At 43.1% G+C, this 15,488-nt stretch overlaps 1 protein-coding gene and 1 long non-coding RNA gene across 3 annotated transcripts in view; both read right to left on the bottom strand.

Moving 5' to 3' along the window:
* Positions 1-15,135, bottom strand: part of ADAR (adenosine deaminase RNA specific) — a 46,684-nt gene extending 31,549 nt beyond the window's left edge. The window contains exon 1 of one of the 2 annotated variants that reach the window (XM_054460308.2): positions 15,073-15,135. In XM_054460308.2, coding sequence (XP_054316283.2) covers positions 15,073-15,117 — 45 coding nt within the window. In that variant the 5' untranslated portion in view covers positions 15,118-15,135. The remainder of the gene's footprint in view (positions 1-15,072) is intronic. The other variant, XM_063659887.1, reaches the window with a different exon arrangement.
* Positions 6,324-15,041, bottom strand: LOC134738991 (uncharacterized). The gene is made up of 3 exons (XR_010125339.1): positions 14,974-15,041; positions 12,250-12,340; positions 6,324-9,984 (listed from the first exon to the last, which is right to left on the bottom strand). It is a non-coding gene; the product is annotated as an uncharacterized LOC134738991 (long non-coding RNA).
* Positions 15,136-15,488: the final 353 nt, after the last annotated feature.

Raw genomic sequence — 15,488 nt, 5'->3', positions numbered from 1 at the left:
GAGTCCTGCTCTGTTGCCCAGGTTGGACTGCAGTGGTGCGATCTCAGCCCACTGCAACCTCCAGGTTCAAGTGATTCTCCTGTCTCAGCCTCCCAAGTAGCTAGGACTACAGGCGCATGCCACCATGCCTGGCTAATTTTTTGTATTTTTAGTAGAGACGGGGTTTCACCGTGTTAGCCAGGATGGTCTCAATCTCCTGACTTCGTGATCCGCCTGCCTCGGCCTCCCAAAATGTTGGGATTACAGGGGTGAGCCACTGCGCCAGTCCCTCAACATTAATTTTCAAAATTCACAGTGGCCTCCCACAGTAAACCCACTTGCTTTGATAACCTGTAAAGCTTTTGGTAGAGAAGAGTGAGTTGCCCAACTGGCTGAGTAGTGCTCTGTGGCAGTGTTTATGCTGACATATATTTTCTATTGATGTTAATGACCAGAAATGGCTTTTTTTTTTTTGAAAAATCTCACTCTGTTGTCCAGGCTGGAGTGCAGTGGCGTGATCTCGGCTCGCTGCAACCTCCACCTCCCAGGTACAAGTGATTCTCCTGCCTCAGCCTCCCAAGTAGCTGGGACTACAGGCACATGCCATCATGCCTGGCTAATTTTTGTATTTTTAGTAGAGGTGGGGTCTCACCATATTGGCCAGGCTGGTCGCAAACTCCTGATCTCAGGTGATCCGCCTGCCTCGGCCTCCGAAAATGCTGCTATTACAGGCGTGAACCACTGCTCCCAGCTAAAACTGGCTTTTGAAGTTACAAGAAAGCAAGAAATGCGGCCAGGCGCGGTGGCTCATGCCTGTAATCCCAGCACTTTGGGACACCGAGGTGGGTGGATCATCTGAGGTCGGGAGTTCGAGACCCACCTGACTAACATAGAGAAACTCCGTCTTTACTAAAAATACAAAATTAGCCGGGTGTGGTGGCACATGCCTGTAATCCCAGCTACTAGGGAGGCTGAGGCAGGAGAATCACTTGAACCTGGGAGGCGGAGGTTGCAGTGAGCCGAGATCGCACCATTGCACTCCACCCTGGGCAACAAGAGTGAAACTCCATCTCAAAAAAATAAAAATAAAAAAATAAAAAAGAAAGCAAGAAATGCCTCAGGTACCCCCAGAAGAAAAAGAGGTCTCCAAAAGCTATTAAGTGCCTTTATCCACTCCAGTAAGTTATCTAGTAACAAAGAAAAAAAGTATAGTATTTATCAACTAGCTATATGTGCCAGGCTTAAGTATTATATAATAAAGATATAACATTTGTAATAATATTACATATGTAAAATAATACTAATAATAATGACTAACAGGCCTGTGTGCAATCTTTTGCAAGTATGTATAACTAATAAATGTACATTCAGTCTGATAACTACCCCACAGGGTGACCCTATACAACTTGTGGTTTTATACATTATATCCTGACACGCTTAAGCCGCTTCTCCGATGCTAGATTGTTCTTGGATGCAACACCTGACTGACTTCTGGCCTGACTCTGGCTAGCACAGAGGTTCAGCTACTGGCCTACATTTGGGTTCTATTGATTCGGGACCCAAAGGGGGAGATCTCCCATCTTCTTCTTCCCTAGGATCCAGATCCAGCCTGTAGGGGGCTGCTCTCGGTCCCAGCCTCATGCAAGAGCAATGCCCCCATCTCCATGGCTTGTAGAAAGCAGGAGGGGACAATCACAGTCCTGTCCTGGGCAGGCTCAAGGCAGCCACTGCCCTGACTTCTGCAGTGTTTCTCAGGGAAATAGGCTGATTTCACCAACAGCCAATTTGCTGAAAGTCAATTTGCCAAATGGTCAATTCCTTGAATAACCAATTTATGAAACAACCAATATGTTGCATTTACTTTTTTCTTAATCTCCCTAGTCTTAATTGACCAGTTTTTATTCTGTCTTCTTAATAGAATTTGGAGGAAATGTGCTCTGCTGTCTCCCTGCTGCTGTAGAGCAGAAGATTGAGGAGGAAACTGAGGAGGCAAAGGGGTAAGATGGAGGGGCTTTTGTAGAACTGACTTTCAGTGAACTGGTTTTCTTGGAATTTGACAGAGAGCCATTTTCAAGTGACCACTGGTCTTTAAAAGTGTTTCTTTTAGTGTTGGCAAGTTCAAAAAAAATTTCCATCTACACACACAGAGGAAAAGGCCATGTGAAGACAGAGTAGAGAATGATTTGAAGATGCTAGCCTTGAAGATTAGAGCGACGCGGCCGCAAGACAAGCGATGCCAGCACCCAACAGAGGTTGGGAGAGGCAAGGAATGGATTCTCCCCTACAGCCTCTGGAGGGAGCACAGCCCTGCCAACATGGCCCAGTGATACTGATTTCGGATTTCTGGCCTCCAGCACTGTCAGGTAATAAATTTCTGTTGTTTTAAGCCACCTAGTTTGTGGTTATTTTTTTACAGCAGACAGCCACGGGAAACTACTACAGCATCTTTGCTGGACAGTACAAACCAGGGAGCTCCCAGTCCAGGGCTGCCAGAGGCTTTGCTAGGCAAGATAGGAGTTTCTGCATTTGGGTACATCAAAGGGAAAAGGCCAAAACAGACTAGCTGTCATAGATGTACTTATGCACAGCCATGATGTCCTTTATTTATTTATTTATTTTTTAAGAGACAAGGTCTCTGTCACCCAGGCCAGAGTGCAGTGGTACAGTCATGCCTCACTGCAATCTCAAACTCCTGGGCTCAAGCAATCCTCCTGCCTCAGCGTCTTAAGCAGCTGGGACTACAGGCACATACCACCATGCTTGGCTAATTAAAAAAATTTTTTTTTCATAGAAATAGGGCTGCACTATGTTGCCCAGGCCGGTCACGAACTCCTGGGCTCAAGCAATCTGCCTGCCTTGGCCTCCGGAGTGCTGGAATTACAGGCGTGAGCCACCATGCCTCACCACATTTTTTAGTTAAGCCAAACAGTACAGCCTTCTCATTATTATCCAACAGAATTAGAGCTTTTAGTTTTATCTGATTTTATTTTTTTCTAGGAAGATACCATTAATTTATATTTTTTAAATGATGAAAATAAATCATCTGTGAAAGAAATTTCCAAGGCAATAAAATAAAATGCAGACAAACTTTTAGTAAGATTGTGTTTTGTGATTACAACCTCCAAACTGGTTTCCCCGCATGTACTTTGGCCTCTTTTCTATCCAGTCTTCTCGACACAGCTTGTGTGATCTCTGAAAACCAAAATCTGATCATGTCATGCATGGAATTCAAGAAAATTCTAAACTAGCAATTAAGGGGGGAGGGGGAACACAGGGAGATGGGATCCAAGAGGGGACAAGGGAGGCTTCAGCAATACAGATAAGGTTCTCATTCAGGGGAAGGTGTTAGGTTCACGTGCATTCGTTTCATTGTTGTATTTCAGTGATACATATATGCTGCAGGAATCTTTTATGCATATCAGATATTTACATTATTAACAAAAAAATACTTTGATGGCTTCCTAATGCTCTTAAGATAAAGGCAAACATCTTTACACGATGGCTGCAAAGCCTTACATGGCCTAGCCCTGCCATCCTTCTCCCTTCTGTTGGACCATGCCCCATCTCTCTGTCCCCCAGCCTCCCTGAGCCTTCTTTCCCTCCCTCTAGATTGCCATGCTCCCTCCTGCCACATACTTGCCCCTCTCTCTGGATTATTTCTCCTCCTTTTCACTATCCTATGATTTGCCCTTCAGATCTCAGGGTAGTCAACACTTCTGGAGGAAGAGCTTGAGCTCTAACCCCTACCCCCTCCCATCACATGCTTTCCAGACCCCTTCCTCTCTTTTGGAGCATATTTACACTTGTAATTTTACATTTCTTCATGTGGTTTTTTGGTAAATATCTGTCTCTTTTACTACAAGTTCCAAGAAGCTAGGGCTATACAAGTGTTTTGTTTTCAGCATGCTCAAAAATATTTACTGAAAAACTCAACATGCACATTTCCCTCAAGAGACAGTCCATAGCTTTCAGACTCCCAGATAGATCTGTGTACCCAGAACGAAGGTTAAGAGGCACTGCTCTAAAGACTTTGTTCTTTCCAGTGTTGTACTTCAACTCTGGCTTATGTCTTCCTGACCTGGCCCACTGCCCTCTCCAGCACTTCTGTCTGGAGTTCTAGTGGACAATCGGTATCTCAGAGGAGGGCTGAACTTCCCAGTATGGAATACAGTAAAAAGTTAAAAACTACAAAGTGATGAATCCCAACATGGCTGCCTAGCCAGTGGACTGGACTTCTACCAAAACAATGACTGGGGCACTATTATCCTGACTCATAGACATAGTGAGAGATAACTTATCAAAAACCCCTGCAAGCATCCTGTCCTGCTTGTTGCTTAGACAATGCCTAGTCCAGATAACACTGGCCAATAAGTAGCATTTGGAGACTTTGATTTCCTAATATGGGATGGAGACCCTGAGTTTTAAAAACCTACCTCATCCCTCATTGCCACCCTCAAGGCTTAGATCTCAGAGCCTAACTTTTGCACTCAACTGGTTCTCTGCTGGGCAGTAAACTTCTGCTTAGCATATCAATCTTTGATGCCAGAGTCTAGATTCTTACTTTAACAAAGAAAGTTCAAAGAAGGCAGGAATTGTGGGCAGAGGTGGGATTCTGCATGAAAGTGACCCTGATGATCACCTTTCCCTCCTAAGCTGATTAAACCAACACGAAACCTCTTCCAAACAGGAAGATGTGCGAGGATACTTTAATAATAAAGACTGTCTATCATAAATCAACAGGCAATATCATATGTAGAATGGAACAGTTAGACACTACCACTCAAACGAGAAAAAGGAGGGCTACCATTACCATTGTTATTTTCCTTAATTCTAAGATGCACTGCTTTTTACATCCTAACATTTCTGATATTGGAATATGAATTACAGTTTAAGTATACATTTAATATAGTGCTCCCCAAATCTGTTATTAAATCAATAGCAAGTCCTTATGCTCAGTGGTCTTAAAATAAAACAAACATGGTATTTAACACATGTTAAATATATATATTTAATATCTTTTCTACATATGGAAATTCTTACATATTCTACATTATGAAACAAAAATAAGAGATAAACTATTAAAAAGAAAAATAGATTATTTGCAGATGATATCATCATAACCCTAGTTGATCCAAGAGGATCAACTGAAAAACTCTTAGAACCAATACCAGTCAAGAAATATGGTTGAATATAAGAGAAACATATAAAACACAATAGCTTCTTTATATGCATATGTATATATGCATATAAAGTAAGTATATATTCTTTATATAGTAATATATACATTACTATAGTAATATATAAGTATATATTCTTCATATAGTAAGTATATATTCTTTATATACTTTAATGTTTTATTTGCTATTAAGAATACTATATTCTTAATAGCAAATAAAACATTAAATTAAAAAAAAGAAGTATCTAGGAATAACCCTAAGAAATGTGAAGACCTTACATGTGGAAAATTACAAAACTCACTGAGGAATATATGTCTTAAATAGAAGGACACACCAGTGTCAAATGTGATGGCAGAATACTTTATGAATGCTAATTAATATCAAATTAAATAACGATTTACTGCAAATACTATCAGGTTGGGGCAGTAAGGAGTGGATACCTGACAAAATGATTACTCTAAAGTTCAGATGCAATTAATAGGTCATTGGATGGGAATAAATAAAGTTCAAGTACAAGAACAAACAAAACAGTTTTTTAAAAAGAAGACAGCTACGCTAATTAAACCAAGGCAGCACTGGTATAAAGCAAGGGTAGAGCTTCAGACTAACAGAAAAGAACCACCTCCCTCCAAACAGAGCCTAGTATGTGCAGAAATCCAATGCATGATGAGGAACCAAAAACAGCAGTGAGAAAAAGGTTATTCAACAGATGGAGCTGGGCCAACTGGATGGCTATTTGGAAAAAAAAAAAAAAGTCTAGAGTCTAGCCTTATATTAATATGCCAAAACAAATTACAAATGTATTGAAAGACTAAGTGTAAAAAAATTAAATAAAAACACCAAGAAGCAGCCCAGCCGTGGTGGCTTATGCCTGTAATCTCAGCACTTTGGGAGTCCGAGGCAGGTGGATCACCTGAGGTCAGGAGTTTGAGACCAGCCTGGCCAACATGGTGAAACCCCATCTCTACTAAAAATACAAACATTAGCCGGGTGTGGTGGCAGGTACTTGTAATCCCAGCTACTAGTGGGGCAGAGGCAGGAGGATCGCTTGAACCTGGGAAGCAGAGGTTGCAGTGAGCTGAGATCGTGCCACTGCACTCCAGCCTGGGTGACAGAGTGAGACTCCATCTCAAAAAAAAAAAAAAAAAAAAAAAAGAAGAGGCAGATAATGTTAGTGGCCTACGCTAGAACTACGCCTCCCTTTCTGTGAGAGTGCCCTGATTCTGTCCACTTTCCTAAGAAGGCCAGGTTCCCTCCCCAGCCCCAGAGGAAGGATGTTAATTAATCTAATTTAATCCAGTATTGAGGATTCTACTTCTTTTGTCAGTGATACATGTGATACATTTGTGGCCAGCAAACCACAAAAACAATCTGTCTGGGGCTGTCTGAGAGAAGGGCTCCTCGCTGGGAATAAGTGATGTCCAGAGGATGGCAAGGCAGCGGGCTGGAACAATGCTGGGTTGCTGAATCAACCATCATGGGAACTGTTCTATCTGTACGAACCAACACAGCACTGCTTGAAAGACCAAAACACTCCTGATGATGTCTGAGAGGTGGGCTAACCTGTGATTTTATTGACTTTTTAATAGCTTTCTATAATTTTTAAGTTCTTTTTAATAATAAAGCATGTATCACCCTCAAAATAAGAAGAGGAAGGTTAATAAGAACAACAACAACAAAAAAAAAACTACTTACTGCATGAACCTTCCCTTATGAAGTTCACAGTCTAGTAATGGGAAGAGACATGTAAATAACTGACTAGAACATGTGATAAAACCACAATGGGATGCCACTTCACAGCTACAGAATGGCTAAAATAAAAAAGACTCACAATACCTAATGTTGGTGAGGATATGGAGCAAACTAGCATTTTTGTATACTGTGGGAACATAAAATGGTACAACTAACTATTCGAGAAAACCGTAAGGCAGTTTCTTCTAAGGCTAGACCCAGCATTTATACTCCTGGGTACTTGCCCAAGAAAAATGGCCACAAAAAGACTTGTACAAGAATGTCCATAGAACCAGGGGCTGGAGGATGGGGGAAAAGAGGAGTTGTTAATGAATATAGAGTTTTAGATCTGCAAGATGAAAAAGTTCTGGAGATTTGTTGCACAACAATGTGACTATACCTAACACTACTGAACTATACACTTAAAAATGGTTTAAGGGCCGGGCGCGGTGGCTCATGCCTGTAATCCCAGCACTTTGGGAGGCCAAGGCGGGTGGACCACAGGTCAGGAGTTCAAGACCAGCCTGGCCAAGGTGGTAAAACTCCATCTCTACTAAAAATACAAACATTAGCTGGGCATGGTGGTGGGTGCCTGTAATCCCAGCTACTTGGGAGGCTAAGGCAGAGAATTGCTTGAACCTGGGAGGTGGAGGTTGCAGTGAGCCGAGATCGTGCCACTGCACTCCAGCCTGGGTAACAGAGCAAGGCTCCGTCTCAAAAACAAACAAACAAACAAACAATGGTTTAAGATGGTAAATTTTATGTTGTGTATTTTACTACAATAAAAAACAGGAAAAAAACTGTTCATAGAGCTTTATTCTTCTTAATAGCCCCAAACTGGAATAACCCAAATGTCAATCAACTAATGAATAAATAACTTGATGCATGTTCACACACTGGATACTGACACATGCAACGTGGTTGATCCTCACTGAAAGAAGCCACAAACAAAAGCACACACTGACATGAAATTTTAGAACAGGCAAAATTAATCTAATCTATAGTGACAGATATCAGACATCAATAGTGTTGGCCTTTGGGGGTAGTGGTGACTAGAAAGGGCCACAGGGGAGCTTTCTGAGGTAATGAAAATGTTTTATTTCTTGATTTGGATAGTTAAATGGATATATTTTTGTTAAAATACATTGAAAGGTACACATAAAATCTGTGCACAGAGATACACATAGTTATGCTCCCATGAAAAAAATCTTAGGGAAATAGTGAGGAAGAGGAACTGGAAGAGGCTGAATTCGTCATCTTGGCTACATGCTGAAAAGCTGTTGCCAAGCACGAGTGCCTCTTTAAACCAGACAGCCACACATAAATATCTTTTCATGCAGCAATTTATGGAAACGCTAAGAACACTAAAATTATGATTATCCATATATGTGAATCTTAGTTTTGTCAAGCAAGCTGTTTGCTATTCTGATAAATTATTTAAAAAGAAAAAATATAAGTACAGTAATATAAACATCCTTAATACATAGACCTTTAATTAAAACTGATTTTATTTAAAATATTACACTATTTTCATCAAATATCTTATTAAAATCTGAAATAAAACTGAATGCTAGCTTTTTAAAAGTCATATGTAAAAATGCAAACCATAAAAAAACTAGAATACAGAATAAGGAAAAAAACCTTTTTATGCTCACAAGCAAAAGAAATAAAAAAGAACAAAATTTGTCTACAAAAGAATGAAAAATAGATTTGTATTTTTAATGATAAAGCCAAAATTAGATGGCAAACAATAAACTAAAAAGAATTAACTGCAAATAAAATTGTTTGCTTTTTACCATGAGGATAAACTCATGTTTTTCAGAATATTTGTACATTTTTAAAATCACTTAAACACAATAAGTGAATAGACAAAACATTAACCAAAAATTTAAAAAGTAGAAATAAAAATGGCTCAGTATGGGTAAAAAGGGCTCAAACTTAATTATAATAAAAAATGCAAATTAAAATGAGATGCTATTTCAAATTTAGCTAAGATTTTCCTTTTTTAGTAAAATACTCAGTTCTGGAGAGGAGGGTAGGGTGAGGGAGAGGCACAGTAAGTACTCAGGCATTGCTGATGGCAGTGGAAACTGGTATTCACTTCTTAGGAAGCAAATCAGGACTAAGCACTACAACAGAGTACTGCAGCTAGGCTGAAACTGCCACTTGGATGTTTGGAGTAAGAGCGGGGTTAAATAATAACCCTGTCATTTCAAATCTCTATTTGTAGGAGAAGTACTTTTTTGTTGTTGTCAAAAGAAAGTAAGGGGTATTTTTTCCCTTTCTTCATGTGTTGAGGGGTGGGTGTGGCGTGGCTAGGGTTCCCGCAGATAAGGCATAACATGTAACTAGGAAGATGGATGTGCTCTGCAGGGGCCTGAGGATGTGGGTTTAGGCCCTCCCTGGGAGAGGGCTGAAGACAGACGCTTGAGCAGCCCATGTCCTGAAAAGCAGAGTGGGCTCTGAGCCACTGGTTCCCCACCTGGTTCTGCCGCACAGCATGGCTGCGTTTGAGGGAAGACCAAACAAAGGTGATGAGATGCAGTATGTTATATTTACTAGCTATGGCTGTAAAAACCCGAGGAAAGGGCAGGGACAAGACCTATATCAGGCTGTTAGATAGCTCTACTTCTGGAGGGCGAGATGGACCAGATGCAGAGTAGTCTTATTTCTGTTCTTGAGTGTTTTGGTACTTAAAAAGAAAAAAGTTTTAAAGTTGACAACTCTTGGTCCCCAAACTCCAGTCCAAGAGTGAGTTGCTATTTATAAAGGACTAAGAACAGTGCCTGTCACTTTGTAAGTGCTTAAATAAATGTTTTAAAAATAAATACTCCAAGGAAAGGGCCTCAAAATATGGAGAAGGCCTTAATATACAACCCATCAAAGTTCAGAAAAGTTTGAGAGGAGTGAAACATCACACAGGGTAGAATTTCCAGCTGGAGGCTCCTTGGGCCTGACCTCTGCAGGTTCGAACACATATGGGAAGAGGTGTGCTGCCTTCCTGGGATGCCATGGTACTGAAGTTTCAGATCTTTACAGTGAGAAGCGTATCTATCATGCAGACTGGAATGTTCAACATAATGCCAGCGTTTTCTTCCTGTGGGAAGATTTCCATTCATTCATTTAATAAACATTTACTGAACATAGACTATACGCCAGTATGAGGCACTGTCCTAGGCCTCAAGGTAGTTTTGTTTTGCTTTGATAACAAAGAAAATTCCTTTCCACATTGTTCTCATGAAGCTAATGAGAGACAGTCAATGAGGAGAGACAGGCAATAAATAAACAAATAAATATACAATGTCAGTTATGAGTGCTATGAAGACAAATAATACTAGCTAAGGGTAGGAGATAAGGAATACAAAGCAAAGGGCACTCTGTCCTCAAGGGGATCTCCGTCTAGTGGAGACATGACCAATAAACAGACAATTATCAAACAGAAATAACATCTACAAGGGGGTTGTGCTCAGGTGTTTACGGGAGCAGAGAGAAGGGATGCGTAGCTCATTAAGGAAGATGTCAAGGAAGGCTTCTGGGAGAAGCATGACCTGAATCTATAAGGATCAGCTAGATGAAGCAATGGGGAAGGGCAACCCAAACAGCAGATGCAAAGGTACAGAAAGGACGGAGAGCACATAATGAATGCCACAGTGGGAGTCAAAGTTTGATGGACAAACACAACCTACTGGATTCATTCCAGTTGGAAGGCTCTAGAAAGACCCCAAAGAAGTGAGATAAGAGCACACATGTAAGCACACATGTGTGCATACACACACCCCTGCAGTAGTCATGTGCTGTTTCTGCCTGCCTAGGACCTCTGAACTTCCCCACCCCATAAGGTTATGGAGGGGCAGTTTACTTCCTCATCCCAAGAGTAAGCCTATGATGTAGACCTCTCCAATTGTGGTCTCCCTACTTCCCTGTCAGCAATGGTTAGTTTACAATGCTAAAAGACAGCCATCAGGTCATAGGCTTGAGGTTGCTGACACGGAGCTTTTTCACTATGCATAGAGAAAGCAGCAAGAAGGCTGGGCACGGTAGCTCATGCCTGTAATCCCAGCACTTTGGGAGGCTGAGGCGGGCGGATCACCTGAGGTCAGGAGTTCAAGACCAGCCTGGCCAACATAGTGAAACCCCATTTCTACTAAAAATACAAAAATTAGTGGGGGTAGTGACGGGCATCTGTAATCCTAGCTACCCGGGAGGCTGAGGCAGGAGAATCACTTGAACCTGGGAGGCGGAGGTTGCCGCGAGCCAAGATCATGTCACTGCACTCCAGCCTGGGCGACAGAGCAAGACGAGCAAGACTCCATCTCAAAAAAAAAAAAAAAAAAGAAAAAAAAAGAAAACAGCAAGAGAGAATGAAGTCAATAAAGAAAACGGAGCCGAAAAAGGAAGGGCCAAGAAAGCCCTCATGACATCATTTTAGCCCCAGGATCCAGCCATGCCTGAAGCTTGCCTTTGGACTTTCTAGTTAAATAATCAAAGGGAGGAAAAACTTTTTTTGCTTAAGTTAATTTACACTGGGTTTGTGCCACTTGCAAGTAGATTAATATACAGTCCTTTTGCAGAAGAGCTTCATTCTGTGTGCATGTGGCAAGGCGTGGTGCAGAAGGAAACGGAGGCTGATGTCAGAGGGTCTCACCTATTAAGTCTGATAAAGACGGTGAAATAGGTAGCTTCAAGGTAACCAGAGGGTATAGAAGCAGCAACTAGACCTCCTTGGGTGAAGGAACTGAGGGGGGTGCAAGTCACAGTCTATATGGATGGGTTATATAAATTTTGTATGTTCCTAATAGTTCACTATACAACCGCAAGTCATCTTTAAACATCTTTAAGACACAGAATAGCTCATCAAAAATACCAGGAATATCATCTGTTTAAAACTAGTGTACTATTCCTACAATGAATGCACATCAATCACAGGTCTTTCCCAAATATTTAATTTTGAGACAAACTTAATATTTTGAACTCTTTATCCCTGATGTCAAACAATCATCCAGTGTTCTCCAGAAAACTCAAGCAGTTGTACCCATTAAGGTCCAAGTCTAACAGATGTTATAGCAAAACAAATTGCTGTATCTCAAGAGATTACTACAGAAGCCCAAAAGCTCAGATTCTGTTGTTCACATATTTGAGAACTCTAATCAGTTGGTCACAGATAATACTACCAATCTTGGTCTGAAACAGGGCTTCAAATCTTTAAATCCATGAATCAGAAAAATGCTCATATTACAGTGTGTTATAGTATAAAAATAGCTGGCTTAAGGAGCCTGTGTGTAATAAGCACGGGGCCTCCTGCTGGCAGAAATAACAATGCCTCAGAATTTCTTTTTTCCACAAGCATTTTCCGAATACCTACTTTGTGCCCATCATCCCAGCACTGTGTGCCCATGAGCCTGTCCTTTTTCTCTTGGTGAAAAGGCCAAACCTTGGTTCATATCTGGACAATGCTGAGTAAAAAACGTAAAATAAAAGATAATGTATCATTGGACAATTTGAGATGTTATTCTTGCAGCCAATGCTGGCCCACTAAACTCTGTCTGGGCCTCCTTTCCCCCACCGCACCAGGTTTACTAGTCACTGAGAAAGAGCAAGACTCAAACCACACAGCTGGCTTCAAGTTCCAGCTCTGCAGTTAATTAATGTCAGGACCTTAGCCAAGATTCACTTCTGCATCTGTAAAATGGGGATAATATTTAGTGCACTCAGTTGCTAGAGGGATGAAATAAGTTAGTATATGTAAAGTGCTCAACACAGTGTCAGGTACATAGCAAGTGCTAAAGAGAAGCGAAAGGTCTGGCGCGGTGGCTCATGCCTGTAATCCCAGCACTCTGGGAGGCCGAAGTGGGCAGATCACTTGAGGTCAGCAGTTCAAGACCAGGCTGGCCAACATGGTGAAACCCCATCCCTACTAAAAATACAAAAATTAGCCAGGCATAGGCCAGGCACGGTGGCTCATACCTGTAATCCCAGCACTTTGGGAGGCCAAGGCAGGTGGATCACCTGAGGTCAGGAGTTCGAGACCAGCCTGGCCAACATGGTGAAACCCTGTCTTACTAAAAATGCAAAAATTAGCCAGGCATGGTGGCATGCTCCTGTAATCCCAGCTACTCGGGAGGCTGAGGAGGGAGACTCACTTGAACCCAGGAGGTAGAGTTTGCAGTGAGCTGAGATCGCGTCACTGCACTTCAGCCTGCGTGATGGAGTGAGACTCCGTCTCAAAAAAAAAAAAAATTAGCCAGGCATGGTGGTGCACATCTGTGATCCCAGCTACTCGGGATAAAATTGAAAAATAATAAAACAAAATGAGAAGTTATAATTAATAAAGTGAGTTTTTTGTTTTTATTTATTTATTTATTTATTTTTGAGATACAGTTTTGCTCTCGTCCAGGCTGGGGTGCAATGGCGGGATCTCGGCTCACTGCAACCTCCACCTCCCGGGTTCGAGCGATTCTCCTGCCTCAGCCTCCCAAGTAGCTGGGATCACAGTTGTGCACCACCATGCTGGTCTAATTTTTGTATTTTTAGTAGAGACGGGGTTTCACCATGTTGGCCAGGCTGGTCTCAAACTCCTGACCTCACGTGATCCACCTGCCTCGGCCTCCCAAAGTGCTGGGATTACAGGCATAAGCAACTGCGCCCGGCCTAAAGTGAGATCTTCACCTCTTTGCAGTTCTAGAATTTAATGAAGTGTACAGCAGAGAGATTACGGATTTTGAGATTTCCCCTCCACCACCACCCCCAAGTCTGCATATCATATCTGGCAGAATAGCAAACATCTAAAATAGCAAAAAGTTCCCCTGCTTCTCAAGCAGCTGTACCAACAGGAAACCTTCAGCAAGGGAGCAAGTCCAAGCTCCTGGGTACTGGGCCCTTACTAATAATAGCTAGACACTTCGAATTCTGACACCCCGGGCAAGGTAGATATAATTATCCTCATTTTGTAGATAAGCCCAAGTGGGAGTGGAGAAGTTAAATAACTCATTCAATGTCAAACAGCTGCTAAGTGGCAGACCTGACTCCAAAGTTCATGTCCCCTTTCCACTCTATTTCCCTGCTTCCCATATAGCAAGCATTAACTGTTTGTAAATAACGAACAAGATATTTCAAGATCTTTAAAAGGATGGGAACACGGCTTCTCTGGTAGAGAAAGAAGTCGGCATCACAACTGCTGACAGTTTGACGCCCCTACCTTCTCTGCCCCCAATGACCCGCTCTAGCAATCCTGCTTCCCTCTCTAGCAACAAGACACTGTGTAGGCCTCTGTTTGCAAGTCTCCTCCCGTGGCAGCCTAGACTCTGCTCCCTCCGCTAATTGCATACTTGGGCTCCTCCACACAACATTCAAAATCCAATGACAGCTATCCCTTTTTGGAAGGCAAGTTTTCCAAACTCTGATACCAACACGAAACACTTGGGGCCGGATTACCCTCTAGTGGGGCCCCCAAATCAAGCTAAACAGAGAAGGAAGGGGAGGTGACGCAACTAGGCCTCCTGCACCAGGCCAGACAGGCTGAGCGCGGCGGCCGTGACCCCGCAGTGAGCTTTCCACAGTGGCCTCCTACGCCTTCCCTGTGGAAGGCACGCCAGGGCGGCGATGTTATCTCTGGGATAAAGGGCCGGTCCTAACGCAGTTTGTGGGAGAAGGCGCAGCAAAGCGCCTACCGCGGCGAGTCCCAGGCGCCTCACTCTCCAGTCACTCTCCGAGGCGGGGGAGTCGGCGAGAGGGAAACAAGGGCCTTTGGTACCCAGCTGTTGGGCCTTTGGTACCCAGCTGTTGGGCTCCGGCTGGCACGAGCGCCGGAGCATCCGTGCGCAGCCTCTGCCGCCCACACTCGCGCACACACGGGCGCACACACACGCACGAAAGTACACCGGCCCGGGCGTCCGCCTCCTGGAAGGCTGCCGAGACCGGCCACTGTGCCCCTACCAGCCGCGTCCCCACCCAGCCCTGTGGTCACCCTCAGTGCCCTGCCGGGGCGCCCCCGCGCTTCCACTAACATCAACGCCAGAGACTGGAGAGGCCGCATGGGCCGGGCGTTCCAGCCCAGGCAGGTGTGGCCAAGAAGGACAGAGGCTCTTACCGGGTCTTGTACTTCCTCGGGACACGGCCGGACACCCGGAGGCTGCCAGTGCGGCCGCGACCCTCCCCCCACCCTCCCCCACCACGTAGCTTTCTCTACCTTCAGTCGGGAATCAATGGTCTGGTCGCAGATTGGTGACATCATTGGCGCGCCGGGCGTGGGAGGAAGAACCACGTGATTCAACCTCTTTTGTTTGCGCTCTAGGAAATTAAGGTTTTTGTTGCTACGTCTTCCTTGGTTTTTTACGTTGTGTTAATGCCGCTGTTTTGGGTACGGTGGGGAGTAGGTACATGGGTTTAGGATGCTGCATTTTTGCCCATGGCCTTGATTGAACTCCTTAGTCATTTATAACGTGGTTGGGCCGGAAGGCCTGAGAAGATACGTAGGTACAATCCTCTTTTAAAAAATAGACCACAGAATTAGCCAATAATACATTATAACCAGTAGTCTTTGAATGGCCCGTTTAAATTAAATTAAACGAATTCATTTTTAAAATAATATAATGAACACTTTCT

Source organism: Pongo pygmaeus, chromosome 1 (genome assembly GCF_028885625.2).
Source record: "Pongo pygmaeus isolate AG05252 chromosome 1, NHGRI_mPonPyg2-v2.0_pri, whole genome shotgun sequence".
Lineage (NCBI taxonomy): Eukaryota > Metazoa > Chordata > Mammalia > Primates > Hominidae > Pongo > Pongo pygmaeus.
This window is presented reverse-complemented; position numbering and strand designations above follow the sequence as displayed.